Here is a 12,427-nt window from a genome sequence, read left to right on the forward strand (position 1 = left end):
TCGGAAAACGCGGTGCTCGACTTCAAAAACACTCGAACCGAGTAGATTCGCTCATCTCTAGTGTAGTGACCTCTTCTTCCGCTTGTGTGGAGCTTGTTGACCACTAGATGCCTCTACGACGCAGAGAAAAGATTACACCCCGTTACCAGAGTCTGAGAGGGGCGCATTATTGGGATGTGAGAAGCTGGATGGTCATATTGACAAATTGTCCCCCACCGGGCCGTTCTGTCCAAACTGTTAGGGGGGACATTTGGAGTCCTGGTGCCCATTACGTGTACGGCCTTTGACACCCACCCATTGTCTCCTCTGTTTGCAGTGATGTTGTAAATGACAAAACTAGACTGCTACGGAGTGGAACCAGGTTGTCTTCAGTGAGGAATCCAGGTTTAGTTTGGGTACTGACAACGGCCGTGTTCGTGTCTGGAGACCTTGAGGTGAGCGCCTCAATCCGACCTTTTCTGTGAAGTGGCACACTGCCTTCACTGCTGGTGTGATGGTCTGGGGGTCACTGCATACGACAGTCGGTCACCCCTAGTAGTGATACGAGGGACAATGACAGCTCAGCGATATGTTCAGGATATCCTGCAGCCACAGGTGTGCCTCCCATGGCGGCTTCCAAGAGGCATTTTCCAGCAGGATAATGCCCGGCCGCAAACACAAGGGGGTCACAGGAATGTCCCCACAACAGTTCCACACTTCTGTGGCTGCCCGGTCACCAGATTTATCATCAATAGAACATGTATGGGACCATCTGAGATGCCAACTTCCACAGCATACGAGTTTGCATGATCTAGAGGCTCAGTTACAGCAAATGTGGACCAATATGCCAAAGGATACTATACAAAACACATGAAATCTGTATCCACTTTGGCATGATGGGAAGCTTGTCACATATTAGAATTAAGTTCCTCTAGTTCTGTCTTTATCCCACATGATCACATCCCCTCCAAATCTAAATGTCTCAAATTTCTGTGAAAAATGGTAAATTTCATAACAAATTTCACTCCGAAATATTCCCTGTAACTTACTTTGTATTCTGGACAGTGTTTGATGTGGCAGTTTTTCTCCACACATTATGGTAGTTTTCTGAAAGAAGTATGGAATAAAAGCAAGCAATGCATGGGTGTAAGATTAATAGATAGGGTACTGGTCCATCTTGTCTCCACCAGAAGTAAGAGTGGAGACATGGGTTGGCTGGGTACAATAGTAGGGAAGGGCCAGGCTGACAGCTATACATGCTCCTCTGGCATATACGCTTTTGGCCAGACTGCAATCTGCGATACTAGCGCCTGTTTCATGGCTGCGGCATGCCATGTTAGCTCCTGCCGACCCTGTGAATCTCCTTCCGCCGGGGTGCCATCTCCATTCACCATCTCCCTTTCCCATTTCCAGAGGTCTCCTATGCCGTCCTCTTCTCACATACACCCATGCTGTCCTCCATCTCCCATGCCACCCTCTATCCCCACTGAAGCCAGCCCCCCTCTCCCATGCTCCCATGTAATTCTCCATCTCCCATGCCGTCCTCTATCACCACTGAAGCCGGTCCCCCCTCTCCCATGCTCTCATGCCATCCTCCGTCTCGCCTGCTGTCCCCTGTCCCAATTGAAGCTGGCCCCCCTCTCACATGCTCCCATGCCGTCCTCCATCTCCCAGTGCAACATTTTCCATTCCAAAGTCCTGTTGGCTTTTTAATGACAGCTCAGACTTGATGTACATCACAATCCCCCATGTCAAACTCATAGATTTCAAGGAAGCTGATATATTTGGAACTGTCTGGTGAACCCTCAGGGCTTATTCACACGAGCGTATATCAGCCAGTGTTTTCATGGCCGGCCGATATACGCTACCATCTGATACATTGGATTCCAATGTACCAGATCACACAGGCGTATTTCCGCGACTTAAAAACACCCAGCGAGGCGCTTTTACGCCTGGCAGGAAGGATAGTCCTGGAACTATTTTTCTTGCCTGATTATGGCCGCTGCCATAGACTCCTATGGAAGTCAATGACAGCGGCCAAAGAAGGGAAGTGGGAGGGAGTTTAGCAGCGTGACTGCTAAACTCCTTCCCCATTCTCCCCTCCGCCCCCTCCCATTGCTGGTTGCGGACAATGGGCGAGGAGGGGGCAGGAGCTTAGCTACCCCCCCCCCCCCCATTGCAAACAGCCGGAGGGGAGGAGAGAGGAGGTGAGCCAGTGAGGGAGAGGAAAGGTGGAGACAGCTGATAGAGTATATCGGCCGGCTATAAAAATACCGTCCGATATACGCTTGTGTAAATAAGCCCTCACACTATAAAGTTCCTTTTGCTGACCCTGTGCTGACTATGGCATTGAAGATACCAGCACAGTGACATTCATTGCCATGTCCTAATTCCTGTCCGTGATATGGACAGGAATATGACATGCCATGAGTTTTTCATATGGACCGTTGGTTGGTGTGAAAAACCACCAATATGCATAGTCTCATAGGCCTGAAATGAGGCTGCGTGGGCCATGGATTAACACAGATGGCACATGGCCCCAAATGCACCAGTGTGTGGGGGCCTAAGGTAGGTTTACATGGGACAACTATCGTTGGGATAGTCATTGGAAACAGTTGCAATGGCAAGTAGTTAGCATACGAACGACTGTAGTTTGTGTGCTTTTACACAGAGCGAATGTTTTTGATGTTTGCAGTCACTGTCCTGCAAAGCTTATTGGCCAGTTGTTAAAAGATAGGCCGAATGCACACGACCGGGTCAGATTGTGCATGTGGGATCCCACAGCGGAATCCGACGCAGTGCCCGGCTGGTGAACCCTGCGTACCTGTCCGCATGCTTTTTCTTCTGTACTGCGGATGTGCCTAGCCTTCGTTAGGTCAATGATGCGGATCCCACGGCCTTTCGACCATGATGATTGCTGAAGGGACGCGGGATGGATGGCTTCCATTGACCTCAAAATAGAGCATCCTGCAATTTTCCCCCTGCGAGCGGAAAATCGCAATTGATTTCTGCTCGTGGGCATGAAAAATTCACTTTTACATTGCATGCTATGGCAGGTATTTGCTGCGGAATCTGGAGGCGGACACCGCTCTGGATTCCGCAATGCAAATCTGGCCATGTGCATTGGGCCATAAATGGTTGCATTTTTACACCAGGCAATAATGTATTAACCATTTACTAGTTTTACATAAACGGAAGCAAAGCGACTAGGAACTAGTCCGTGAATTACAGCTCCTCACCCATTGGTTGATGTGTTTTTCACAACTAGCCATTGGTAACATTTGCTCAATTGAGCAATTATTCGGACAATAGTTGTTCCACATAAACCCCTCTCAGCTTTCCTGACCCCACTGAATGTGACAGGGGTAGGGGGTGTTATATTAGGGCCCAATGCAGTAATCCATAACATGTCAGGTTGAAGTGCAGCTAAGCTTTAAGAACTCTTAAAGGCCATTTAGATTTAGGCTAGTCTGATGATCATTCTGGCAACCTCCATTCTTTACACTGCGAACTGCATTCGCAGAACTCAAAGGGTTGCAAATTAGAAGTTTGTAAGGAAACTAGATTTTTTAAATAGTGGCCATTTCTCTATCAAAAATAGGGAAGGAGTCCTTGGCTCAGGAAATGTAGCGTTACATGGTGGCCATGCCGTTAAATATCTGTATTTATTAGAGATGAGCAAGCACCCAAATGCTCGGGTCTTCGTTATTCGAGTCGAGCTTTTCGTGAAATTCGAGAGATCTACTCGAGTAACGAACCCCATTGGCTACAATGGGAGACTCGAGCATTTTTGTATGGGGCCCGCCGGGTGCCAAGCTTTTTTTTTTGATTTGTGTGTGTTCTCTCTCTCTCCAAAAAATTTGCCGTTGATGGGGAGGGGCCAAAACTGACACGTCACAGCGGGTAGGGGCAAAAAACTGGGACAGGGTCATACACAGCGTGATGCTCGATGGAGTAGCGAGCACCATCAAGTATGCTAATACTCGAACGAGCATCAAGCTCGGCAGAGTACGTTTGCTCAACTCTAGTATTTATCCCTAGTGGAGAGCAGTAGTCTATGATACCTATATGTCCTAATAAAGAGAGGGTTTGTCCACCCCTTCAAACTAAACATTCATTGCTGCCGACAGCCACCATAGGGAGGGTTCACTGCATATACGGTATATTTCTGCAGCGCTCACTAGTAGCAGTATTACTATATATGCAGCAAGTGTTCCCTAAAGGGGGCTGTGAAGAACATTTGCGGTAGACTTGCTCATTCTTTCTGGAGTCTTAGAGATGTTAGGAGACTACTCTATAATCCAGGAGAAGAAGCAAGTTTGAGTTCTATCATGTTTTATAGTCCGGTCACACCCAGTGCTGCGCTCAGAATTCTGCCAATTGCCCGTGGGAATTAATCAGCCCCTATAACAGTCTGATGACACTTGTTTGCAGGCTCAGACTTGCCCACCGTGGAGCCGGTGAATTCACCATTGGGCCCCTGTACAAAGAAGTGAAGCAACCTCTCCCTGTAGCCTTGAAGTGCTACCAGTAGGTCCACCGACAGCACACCAGGAGAGTGCAGCACGTGGGAAGACAATATGACACCTTGCCACTCGCAACTATCAGCACCGCAGCGGGGCCCCTGGACTCGCCTCATCACTGCAATGTCCTCATCCTATTAGCCCCCCTCCAGAAGATGCATCCCTATGGCCTGTTTCTTGCTGCAGCCGGAGCACGGTGGCGGGACTTCACAGTCAGTGACAGTGATATTGAGCTCATCTGTGTGAAGGTAGCCTAAGGCCTTGTTCACACTGTGGAAATCTGATGTGCATCAGCCTCATGCTCTGCAGCAGGATTGGCGCGTGCGATGGCTGTAGATCTACATCCTGATTAGCCCTTTTTATTGGGGGCTACACCATGTGCAGATGTTCCAAGGTGAAATCCACTTCAAGAAATGGCGTGTCAATTATTTTTTTCCCGCACGTGAATTTTGTTCTGTGCTGTAGAGGCTTTGGCGCGGTTTCCCATTAAAGTGAATTTTTTTCACAGATCTGATGAAAAATCTATGTGAATTCCACAACAAATCAACTGCAAAATCATTGGATGAACAAGGCCTGAGGCCGCTTTCACATGTGAACGCCATTCTTTTGATGGGGTCATATACATGAGCGATTTTTTTTTCCACATCACAGTGTGGGGAAAAATGCGGTATGTTCTATTTTTGGGCGCTCCCTCGGAACCTCGCCCATTGTTTTCAATGGGACCTGCAAAGCATGGCACGGCGTGTAAGGTGCACGCGAATGCGATGCAAGGTTTCCCATTGAAAACAATCAGATCGCTACAATCAGCGGCGGATACGCAGTTTTTGCCTGTCAAATTCCGCACTGATGATGTAGATTTTGGCGCGGTTCTTTATGTGTAAATTCTGCAGCGTTGCTGTAACGTGTAGACCGACCCCAGCGGCTGCCATTGTGTACTGGCGGTTTCCTGAGCCCCCCTGTTTGATGTGAGGGTGCCCGGCATGTTGTGGGACTGTGGACCTATAGCTAGTTCTGCAGACACTGCCGTCAGCATTAGCATACAGACCAGGCAAGCTCTGCACGCTGCATTATCCCTTTCATCCCATAGAGGTCGCACTAGCACCACGTACAGAGGCCTTGGTCACATGAGCGCTGTCAGCTGGTTCGTCACTTCTGGTCCAAGATGGCCGCCCTGAGAAGGAACCTGATGCAGAATGTAAGAAGGGTTATGAGGGGCGGCAGAGAAATGCCGGGGGGTAGTGAGGCTGCAGTGCCGTGTGTGTCCTCACCTCCGTGGGGGCAGCAGACCTCGTACAAGGCTCAGCTCACACTTGTACAACTTCTGCTGCAGCAGGGACTGACACTGCGGACACTTACCGCCGGCGGGCAGTCCGGGGAATGGCTTAACCCCTCCTTGACTGGACTGTTTTTTCCCCCCTCCTCCCATTCCAAGCCGTAAGGTTCTTGTATCCCCAGTGAGCTGCCCGGGGGGTTTGGTGTCTGCAGGACTAGTTGGATTTTCTTTGGCACAACTTCTTGGGAGTGGGGGATGGGAAACACCGAAAATGTAGCCTTTTTGAATGTAATTATTTTGAATGCGATAACAGCGATCCTAAACTACAGTTTATATGTTGCTCCTCTGCCACATGGAGACCGCATCATAATGCTATTCCCAGGAGCCCAGCGTTTCTATGGCAACAGAGCTGTGGAGGTCTTGCGTGCTGCAGGTCCGCTGGAGCCATTCGGTGGCACTTGTCACTTTTGGATCCCACTTTGGGCGTCCTCACGGGCGGCCTTGAATGGCGGATTCTGTGATTGTTGTCTTCGCGGACTTTCCACGGCATTGGAAGGCATGTAGTCTCGACTTGTTTCTCCTCGCTCACAGACATTAATCGCGGATTCTGCGAGTGGAAGAAAAATCGCAGCGTACTCTATTTTACCGCAGAATCCACGCGGACGGCCTCCATTGATGTCATTGGAGGCGTCCGACCCGCAGCCTGTACACAACTAACATTACGTATGTGCCGCAGTAAGGTTGGCACATCGACACACAAATATCGATACTATCGCTGAACAAACTATCGATTATTGTGAAATATCAGTGGAAAACTATCGATATTTCGATAAATCGACTTTTTTAAATGCTTTATAAAAATAAAACAGGTCTGGGGTTAATAAAGCAACAATCAGCAAAAAAATTATAGCTGTCTTTTAAAACGTTAAACTGTTGAATTTATTATTAACTTCTAACTATTAACATCATGATAATATATTAAAGTACAAATGAAGAAAAAATTACAGATGAAACATATAATATAAATTGGGTATATGAAAAGAAGGTTTTTATCATTGGCACCAATAATCGTTATCTAATGAGCCAAGAAACACACTGAAACAAGATCCTGCCAGCTACAAGGAAGCAAGAAGCTGGCCGCTGGACCTGACGGGATGTGAGCATGATCTCTGTGTGTGTGTGTGGGCCTGCGTATCCTGCATTTTTTCAAGTTGCCCCTGAGGGACCAACGGTCTCCATGGCAACTTGTAAACAACACAGGGCCTGGTAACGCGAACGCACTGCCTCGAATACAATTGTAATTGCGTTAGATGGGTCTCCTATCTTTTCTATGGGCACTGCTTTTCCGGACGCGACCTTCGTGCGTTCAGCTCAGCCCTCCATCTGTCATTTTGCCTGGGGCAAACCGTATTGGTGACAAAGAGTCGCCTCACACTTTCTAAAAGTTTCTAGAACTTGTTTATAAGTTCATTAGTGCCTAAAGCAAAACTACATCCTGTACAACACAAAGGAAAGAAATCTGGTCACTAGACCACAAGACACGTTTCTTTACAAAAATTGATATTATATCTCCTTAAAGTATCGATGTTACCGATATATCGGACATAACAATATCGATGAACAGTATCGCCAAAGCATAAGCGATATATTTTTCGATGTCCCAACCTTAGCTGCAGGTACCTGTGTCATTGCTAAGCAATGGTGCCAAAATACAAACAAAAACCTGGGCATGACTGCCTGCGAGCCTCCGTGCGCGGTCATCCGCAATACAGGTAAGTGCCGTACGCAGGGTCACCGGCTGGGCTCATTGACGGCTCATCTGCTGCAGACCTCCCACGTGCAGAATCCGACCCGCCTGTGTGAGCCCCACCTCTTTTTTGTTTTGTTTTTTTTGGGAGGCTGATGAACACAAAACTGCTATTCTAGCATTTTCCTTTTTTTATGTTCACTCTGCGTTACAAATAATAACTTTATTTTTTGGGCCGACACGATCACATCAATAAATTCACGTCGTTTTTATTTTCTACCACTTTTGCACAATATAAACCCTTCGTTTTAAAAATAAAGCTGTATGCACATCTGCGCTGGAACTTACATTCGCAGGTTCCGTCGCAGATCCAGTACAAAATACCGCAAGAAGTAAAATGCCGGGCAGCTGAGCGGACACCGAAGGACCGCGTTACAGTCACTAGGTTCTGTCTTTGGTTTTATCAAAAGTCGGATCCGTTCGGCCGGGGATTCCCTGAACAGAGCAGGAAAACGGAACCGCCGTCGCAGGTGTAAAAGCTGTATAATAATTGTATTTCCACATGGGTTTTATGCGGTTTTTCAAAATCTCTTCCATTTTGCTGCTACTGTTTAACCAAGGCATCTAAGAAGTGAAACGATCGGGATCTGAGTTATCGCTGATAGTTTCTACCTGATCCTCGCCCATTCCTGTGGGATCCCTGCTGTCCGTTGGTGCCAGGCGCCTGGGCTGATCACATGATCACTGTGATGATGGTATTTATCATGGAGGCTTACACCGTTGTGCACTGATGTATCATGCTGGTGGGATGGGCAGTCACTGCAATGACGTGTCAAGCACATTGATGTCACTACGAACCGCCATGACCTCAGGCCCTGCTTACGTGTCGCACGCAAGAGTCTATGCCGAGAAGCATTGGGTGCCCTAAACAGCTGCAATGTGGGATAGTTGCCTTTAGATCATAATATGGTAGGTGAAGATTAGTGTTGAGCTCTCCTGCCCCTTCATTCCCACAATCCGTGTGGTGACAGATCACCTAGCTTCTGAGATACCTAACAAGCCACTGCTGTTTGTGGCGTCTTGGAGTAAGTCGTACAATGCCGAGCCAGTCCTGGGTTCATGCTTCCTGTAGTTCACACGGCATAAACATGTGACAGGTTCCCATTAATTGCAACCACAGACAGTAAGAATACATGTCATCTATATAAAAGGAGAAGATGAGTGTTACCGTAGCCAATTACGGGTACGGAGAGAGTTTATGTGATGCCCCTTCCAGCTACATAGACATCTGGGCATATAGCTATATTATCACTCTACAGGATGACATCCTATTGGAAGAGCCAAGCAGGCCGGGTTAAGCAGCCATCTCCGGATTCTCCAAGCTGGTACGTTAGGACGTTAGAGGGGTTGTTCCAAAATGTAAACTTGGCTCAGTGGGAGTCCGACCGCTTTGACCCGGCCGCCTCCCCATTCATAACTGTGGGACTGCCGAAGAGAAACTTTATTCCTAGGCAGACACAAGAGACCCCCCGCTCTTGGGGTCCCAGCAGTGGGTCCTCCACCGATTAGACACTTATTCCCCATCCTATGGATAGTTTAAATCTTGGGACAACACCTTGTGAATCTTCCTTGTCACAATCCTGTTGGCACCCTTTGTGGCATAGCTGGGGTCTCTACTAACCTACAGTGAAGGAGATCACACATTGTAGCCTCACAAAATTAGGTTTCTTGTCACTTCAAAAAGTAAATTGTATTATTTTGGTACATTGTTTTATATTGTGCTTTTTTCGTTGCTTGAGATGATCAGTGGTGGAATTTTTACAGGAGCAGTTGAGTTGGACGGATGACCTTCCCCTCTGCCATCTATCCGGCATAGGATCAGCGACAAACCGGGCCTATAACTCTGAAGGTGTCCCAAAGGAAGAGCATCCTTGTGAAGACAACTGGCTCAAGTTCAGGTGGGTTTTGTGGATATTACTAATGAGCTACATGCATGACCCCAAATGTAAGGCTTTGAACAAACTGCCAAAGCAGTGATTGCATCGCGGACCTGTAGATCTTCAGTCCGGCGCGCTCCCAACTCAGCTGTTACCTTTTATTTCTTAAAGCACCACTTATTGGAAGGCAGCACTCCTGCAAGTCAATGTCAGACACTTTAGACAAATCTTATAACAATGATTGGGAATTGGAAGCCAAGCCAGAATACCATACACAGACAGCTGGGAGTTTTCCCATTGATAATCTCTCCCCGATGATCAGAATAATACAGATGTGTCCACCCTAACCTGTTAAAGGACTGGAACGAGTTTTATTTTTTCAGTTAAACCCTGTTCCTCATGCTATAACATAACTAACCAGCATATGCTCACCTCTCCCCGCTGTGTCCCACGTCACCGCCCCAGATCTCCCCTCTGATGTCACACAGGCTGCCCCAGCATGTTTACGGGACGTTACAAGCGCTGCAGCGAGTGACAGAGTTAAGCACTCGATCACTGAGCTCTGTCATTGGCTGCACTGCCTGTGACAACTCATAAACTGGGCGGGACTGCAGTCTGTAAACAAACAGGAGCGGAGGACCAAGCAGGGAGAGATGAGTATATGCTGGTTAGTTACATTATAGCATGGGGAACAGGCTATAACTGGAAAAGTACAACTCGGACATCTCCTGTAACATCGATGTTCGCACTGCTTTTGTCATTAGTCATCAGTAGTCTGAGGCATTATACTCTGACTTGCTTGAGCAGTACTGGCCACTCGGATCAGCGAGTAGAGTCTTAGATCACTGATGCATACAGATGCACAGCGTACACCAGGTAGTGAGATTAGCGGTGCCAACATCTTTGTTTGTCCAGGCCTAGAGGGTCACTTTAAGGCCTCCATTTACCCATAATACAAAAATGATACATTTGCTCATCGTTCAGTACAATAAAGTAACCCTTTTTTTCTAACATGGGTGATGGATGGATTGCCGATTCATGGCATCTGTCAGAACCATTTGCTAAAAAAAAAATGGCATGCTGTGGTGATGGAAAGCCAAATGATGGCATCCTTTGAAGAAATACTTTTTTAAAAATGTTGTACCATATCTTGGGCTATTTCAAGTTAAAGGGGTTATTCGGTTACTGGCAACCCCTTTTCAATAGGACCCCTTGTGTGAAAATAAACAAAAGTGCACCACAACCCGTTGCAATCCTAGTGATTCCTGTGATAGATGTCACAAGAAATCAGGTGACTACTGCGTCACGCTAGCTCTCCTGGCATCGGCGCTCACATCCTGAGCACCATGTTTCAGGAGTTTAGAAATGTGACTGTAGCCTCTCATTAGTTACAGCAGTCACGTGATTTCCTGTGACATCTGTCACAGGAATCACCAGGGCTGCACCGCTGGATCCCGGTGGCCGTGGAGCAGTATGTGTGTTTCTGTTTACTATTTTTACATAAGGGACCCTATTGAAAAGGGGTTGACCAGTTATCGGACAACCCCTTTAAGGCCCAAAATAATGGGTGACACATCTGTATATTATCACTTTTCTACTTACAGACTTTAAAGTAAATCTGCTATGCTGTACTTGGTTAAAGTTATAGAGCAGGAGGAGCTGAGCGCATTAATAGTTAGTTTTGTGTGGAAATGTTCAGTTTTATTTGAAATTTCTTGCAATAAAGCCTTGCTCTGTCTGAGTCTCAGCCCTGCGGATGGTCTTGCTCAGCGGCTACGTCTTCTCTGAGTGATTCCAGCCTTGAAATCATAAACTCTGTTATAATCCATCAAACTACTAACGGCCACTTGTCTGTGAGTATGTATGTGTGTGTGTGTGTGTGTGTGTGTGTATATATATATATATATATATATATATATATATATATATATATATATAAATATGTGTGTGTGTGTGCGCGCTTCTTATGCTCCACCCCTGGTGATGTCATCGCTCTGTTCCCTGGTGATGTCATTGAAGGTCCTACAGCATATATAAAACACAGAGGCTGACTTACAGAAGAACAACACAGTTTTGGCTCTTGAAAAGGGGAGGACAAAAATAACAATATGAGAATATAACTAAACCGCTATTATGTCAGACACAACTCAGCAGTCCTGACAGAGCACACTGACCTACTACCACCACAGAGATCCAGTGGGCTTAAGGAGCTGTGGTGATGTCACTGCTGTGGGAGGAGCCAAGCTGTGTTTATCTTGTGTGGTAATCAAGCTACTGTGAGTGTGATGTGCCACCAGAAACTGTGGTACTATAATGTCCTAATAATTACTAGTATTATACTAAATCTCTTCCCACAAACCTGCACATCAATCTGCTGAATTCCTTATGCTGTCTTACAAGCGCTCTGCCATCTCACAGTTTCTTCAACATGACTGGTTCACAATAATTGGTCTCTCTTTTAGTAGAAGGGGACTCAAATTCAAGATCACTACTACTACTACCATAATGCACATCATAACCATTCGCTGTCTTTCTGCAGAGGGGAGAACAATATTTATCTTTATGGAGTCTTCAATGGCTACGATGGCACCAGAGCCACAAACTTTGTCGGCCAGAGGTTGGCTGCGGAGCTTCTCTTGGGGCAGCTGCATTCGGATGTCACCGACGGAGAAGTTCAGAGAGTGTTGTTGCAGGTTAGTTGAATTAAGGGGGTTTTTCTGGCTTTTAGTTTCTTGAGCTAAGCGAGGAATATGCTGCAGTTTGTAACAAATGTCTCATGGATAGAGCTTTTCTTTGAATTCATGACGAGGAATGTGTAAAGACAGAATTATCATATGGGAACGGCATAACTCAGTGCGCTGCGCCCATAACTCCTGTGTGAAATGAAACATTTTTAAAAAAGAGAAAAATTTTTTTTTTTCACCCCCTTTTCTCTTATTTATAATGCATAAAAATTAAGCATCATTGG

At 46.6% G+C, this 12,427-nt stretch overlaps 1 protein-coding gene across 1 annotated transcript in view; it reads left to right on the forward strand.

Annotated features, from left to right (window-relative positions):
- The first annotated feature begins 5,633 nt into the window (after positions 1 to 5,633).
- TAB1 (TGF-beta activated kinase 1 (MAP3K7) binding protein 1) overlaps positions 5,634 to 12,427 on the forward strand; it is a 62,093-nt gene continuing 55,299 nt past the window's right edge. Inside the window, exons 1-3 of the mRNA XM_066596392.1 lie at positions 5,634 to 5,697; positions 9,347 to 9,480; positions 11,999 to 12,152. Of these exons, the coding sequence (XP_066452489.1) occupies positions 5,665 to 5,697; positions 9,347 to 9,480; positions 11,999 to 12,152 (321 nt within the window). The 5' untranslated portion in view covers positions 5,634 to 5,664. The remainder of the gene's footprint in view (positions 5,698 to 9,346; positions 9,481 to 11,998; positions 12,153 to 12,427) is intronic.

The sequence above is a fragment of the Eleutherodactylus coqui genome, chromosome 3 (genome assembly GCF_035609145.1).
Source record: "Eleutherodactylus coqui strain aEleCoq1 chromosome 3, aEleCoq1.hap1, whole genome shotgun sequence".
Lineage (NCBI taxonomy): Eukaryota > Metazoa > Chordata > Amphibia > Anura > Eleutherodactylidae > Eleutherodactylus > Eleutherodactylus coqui.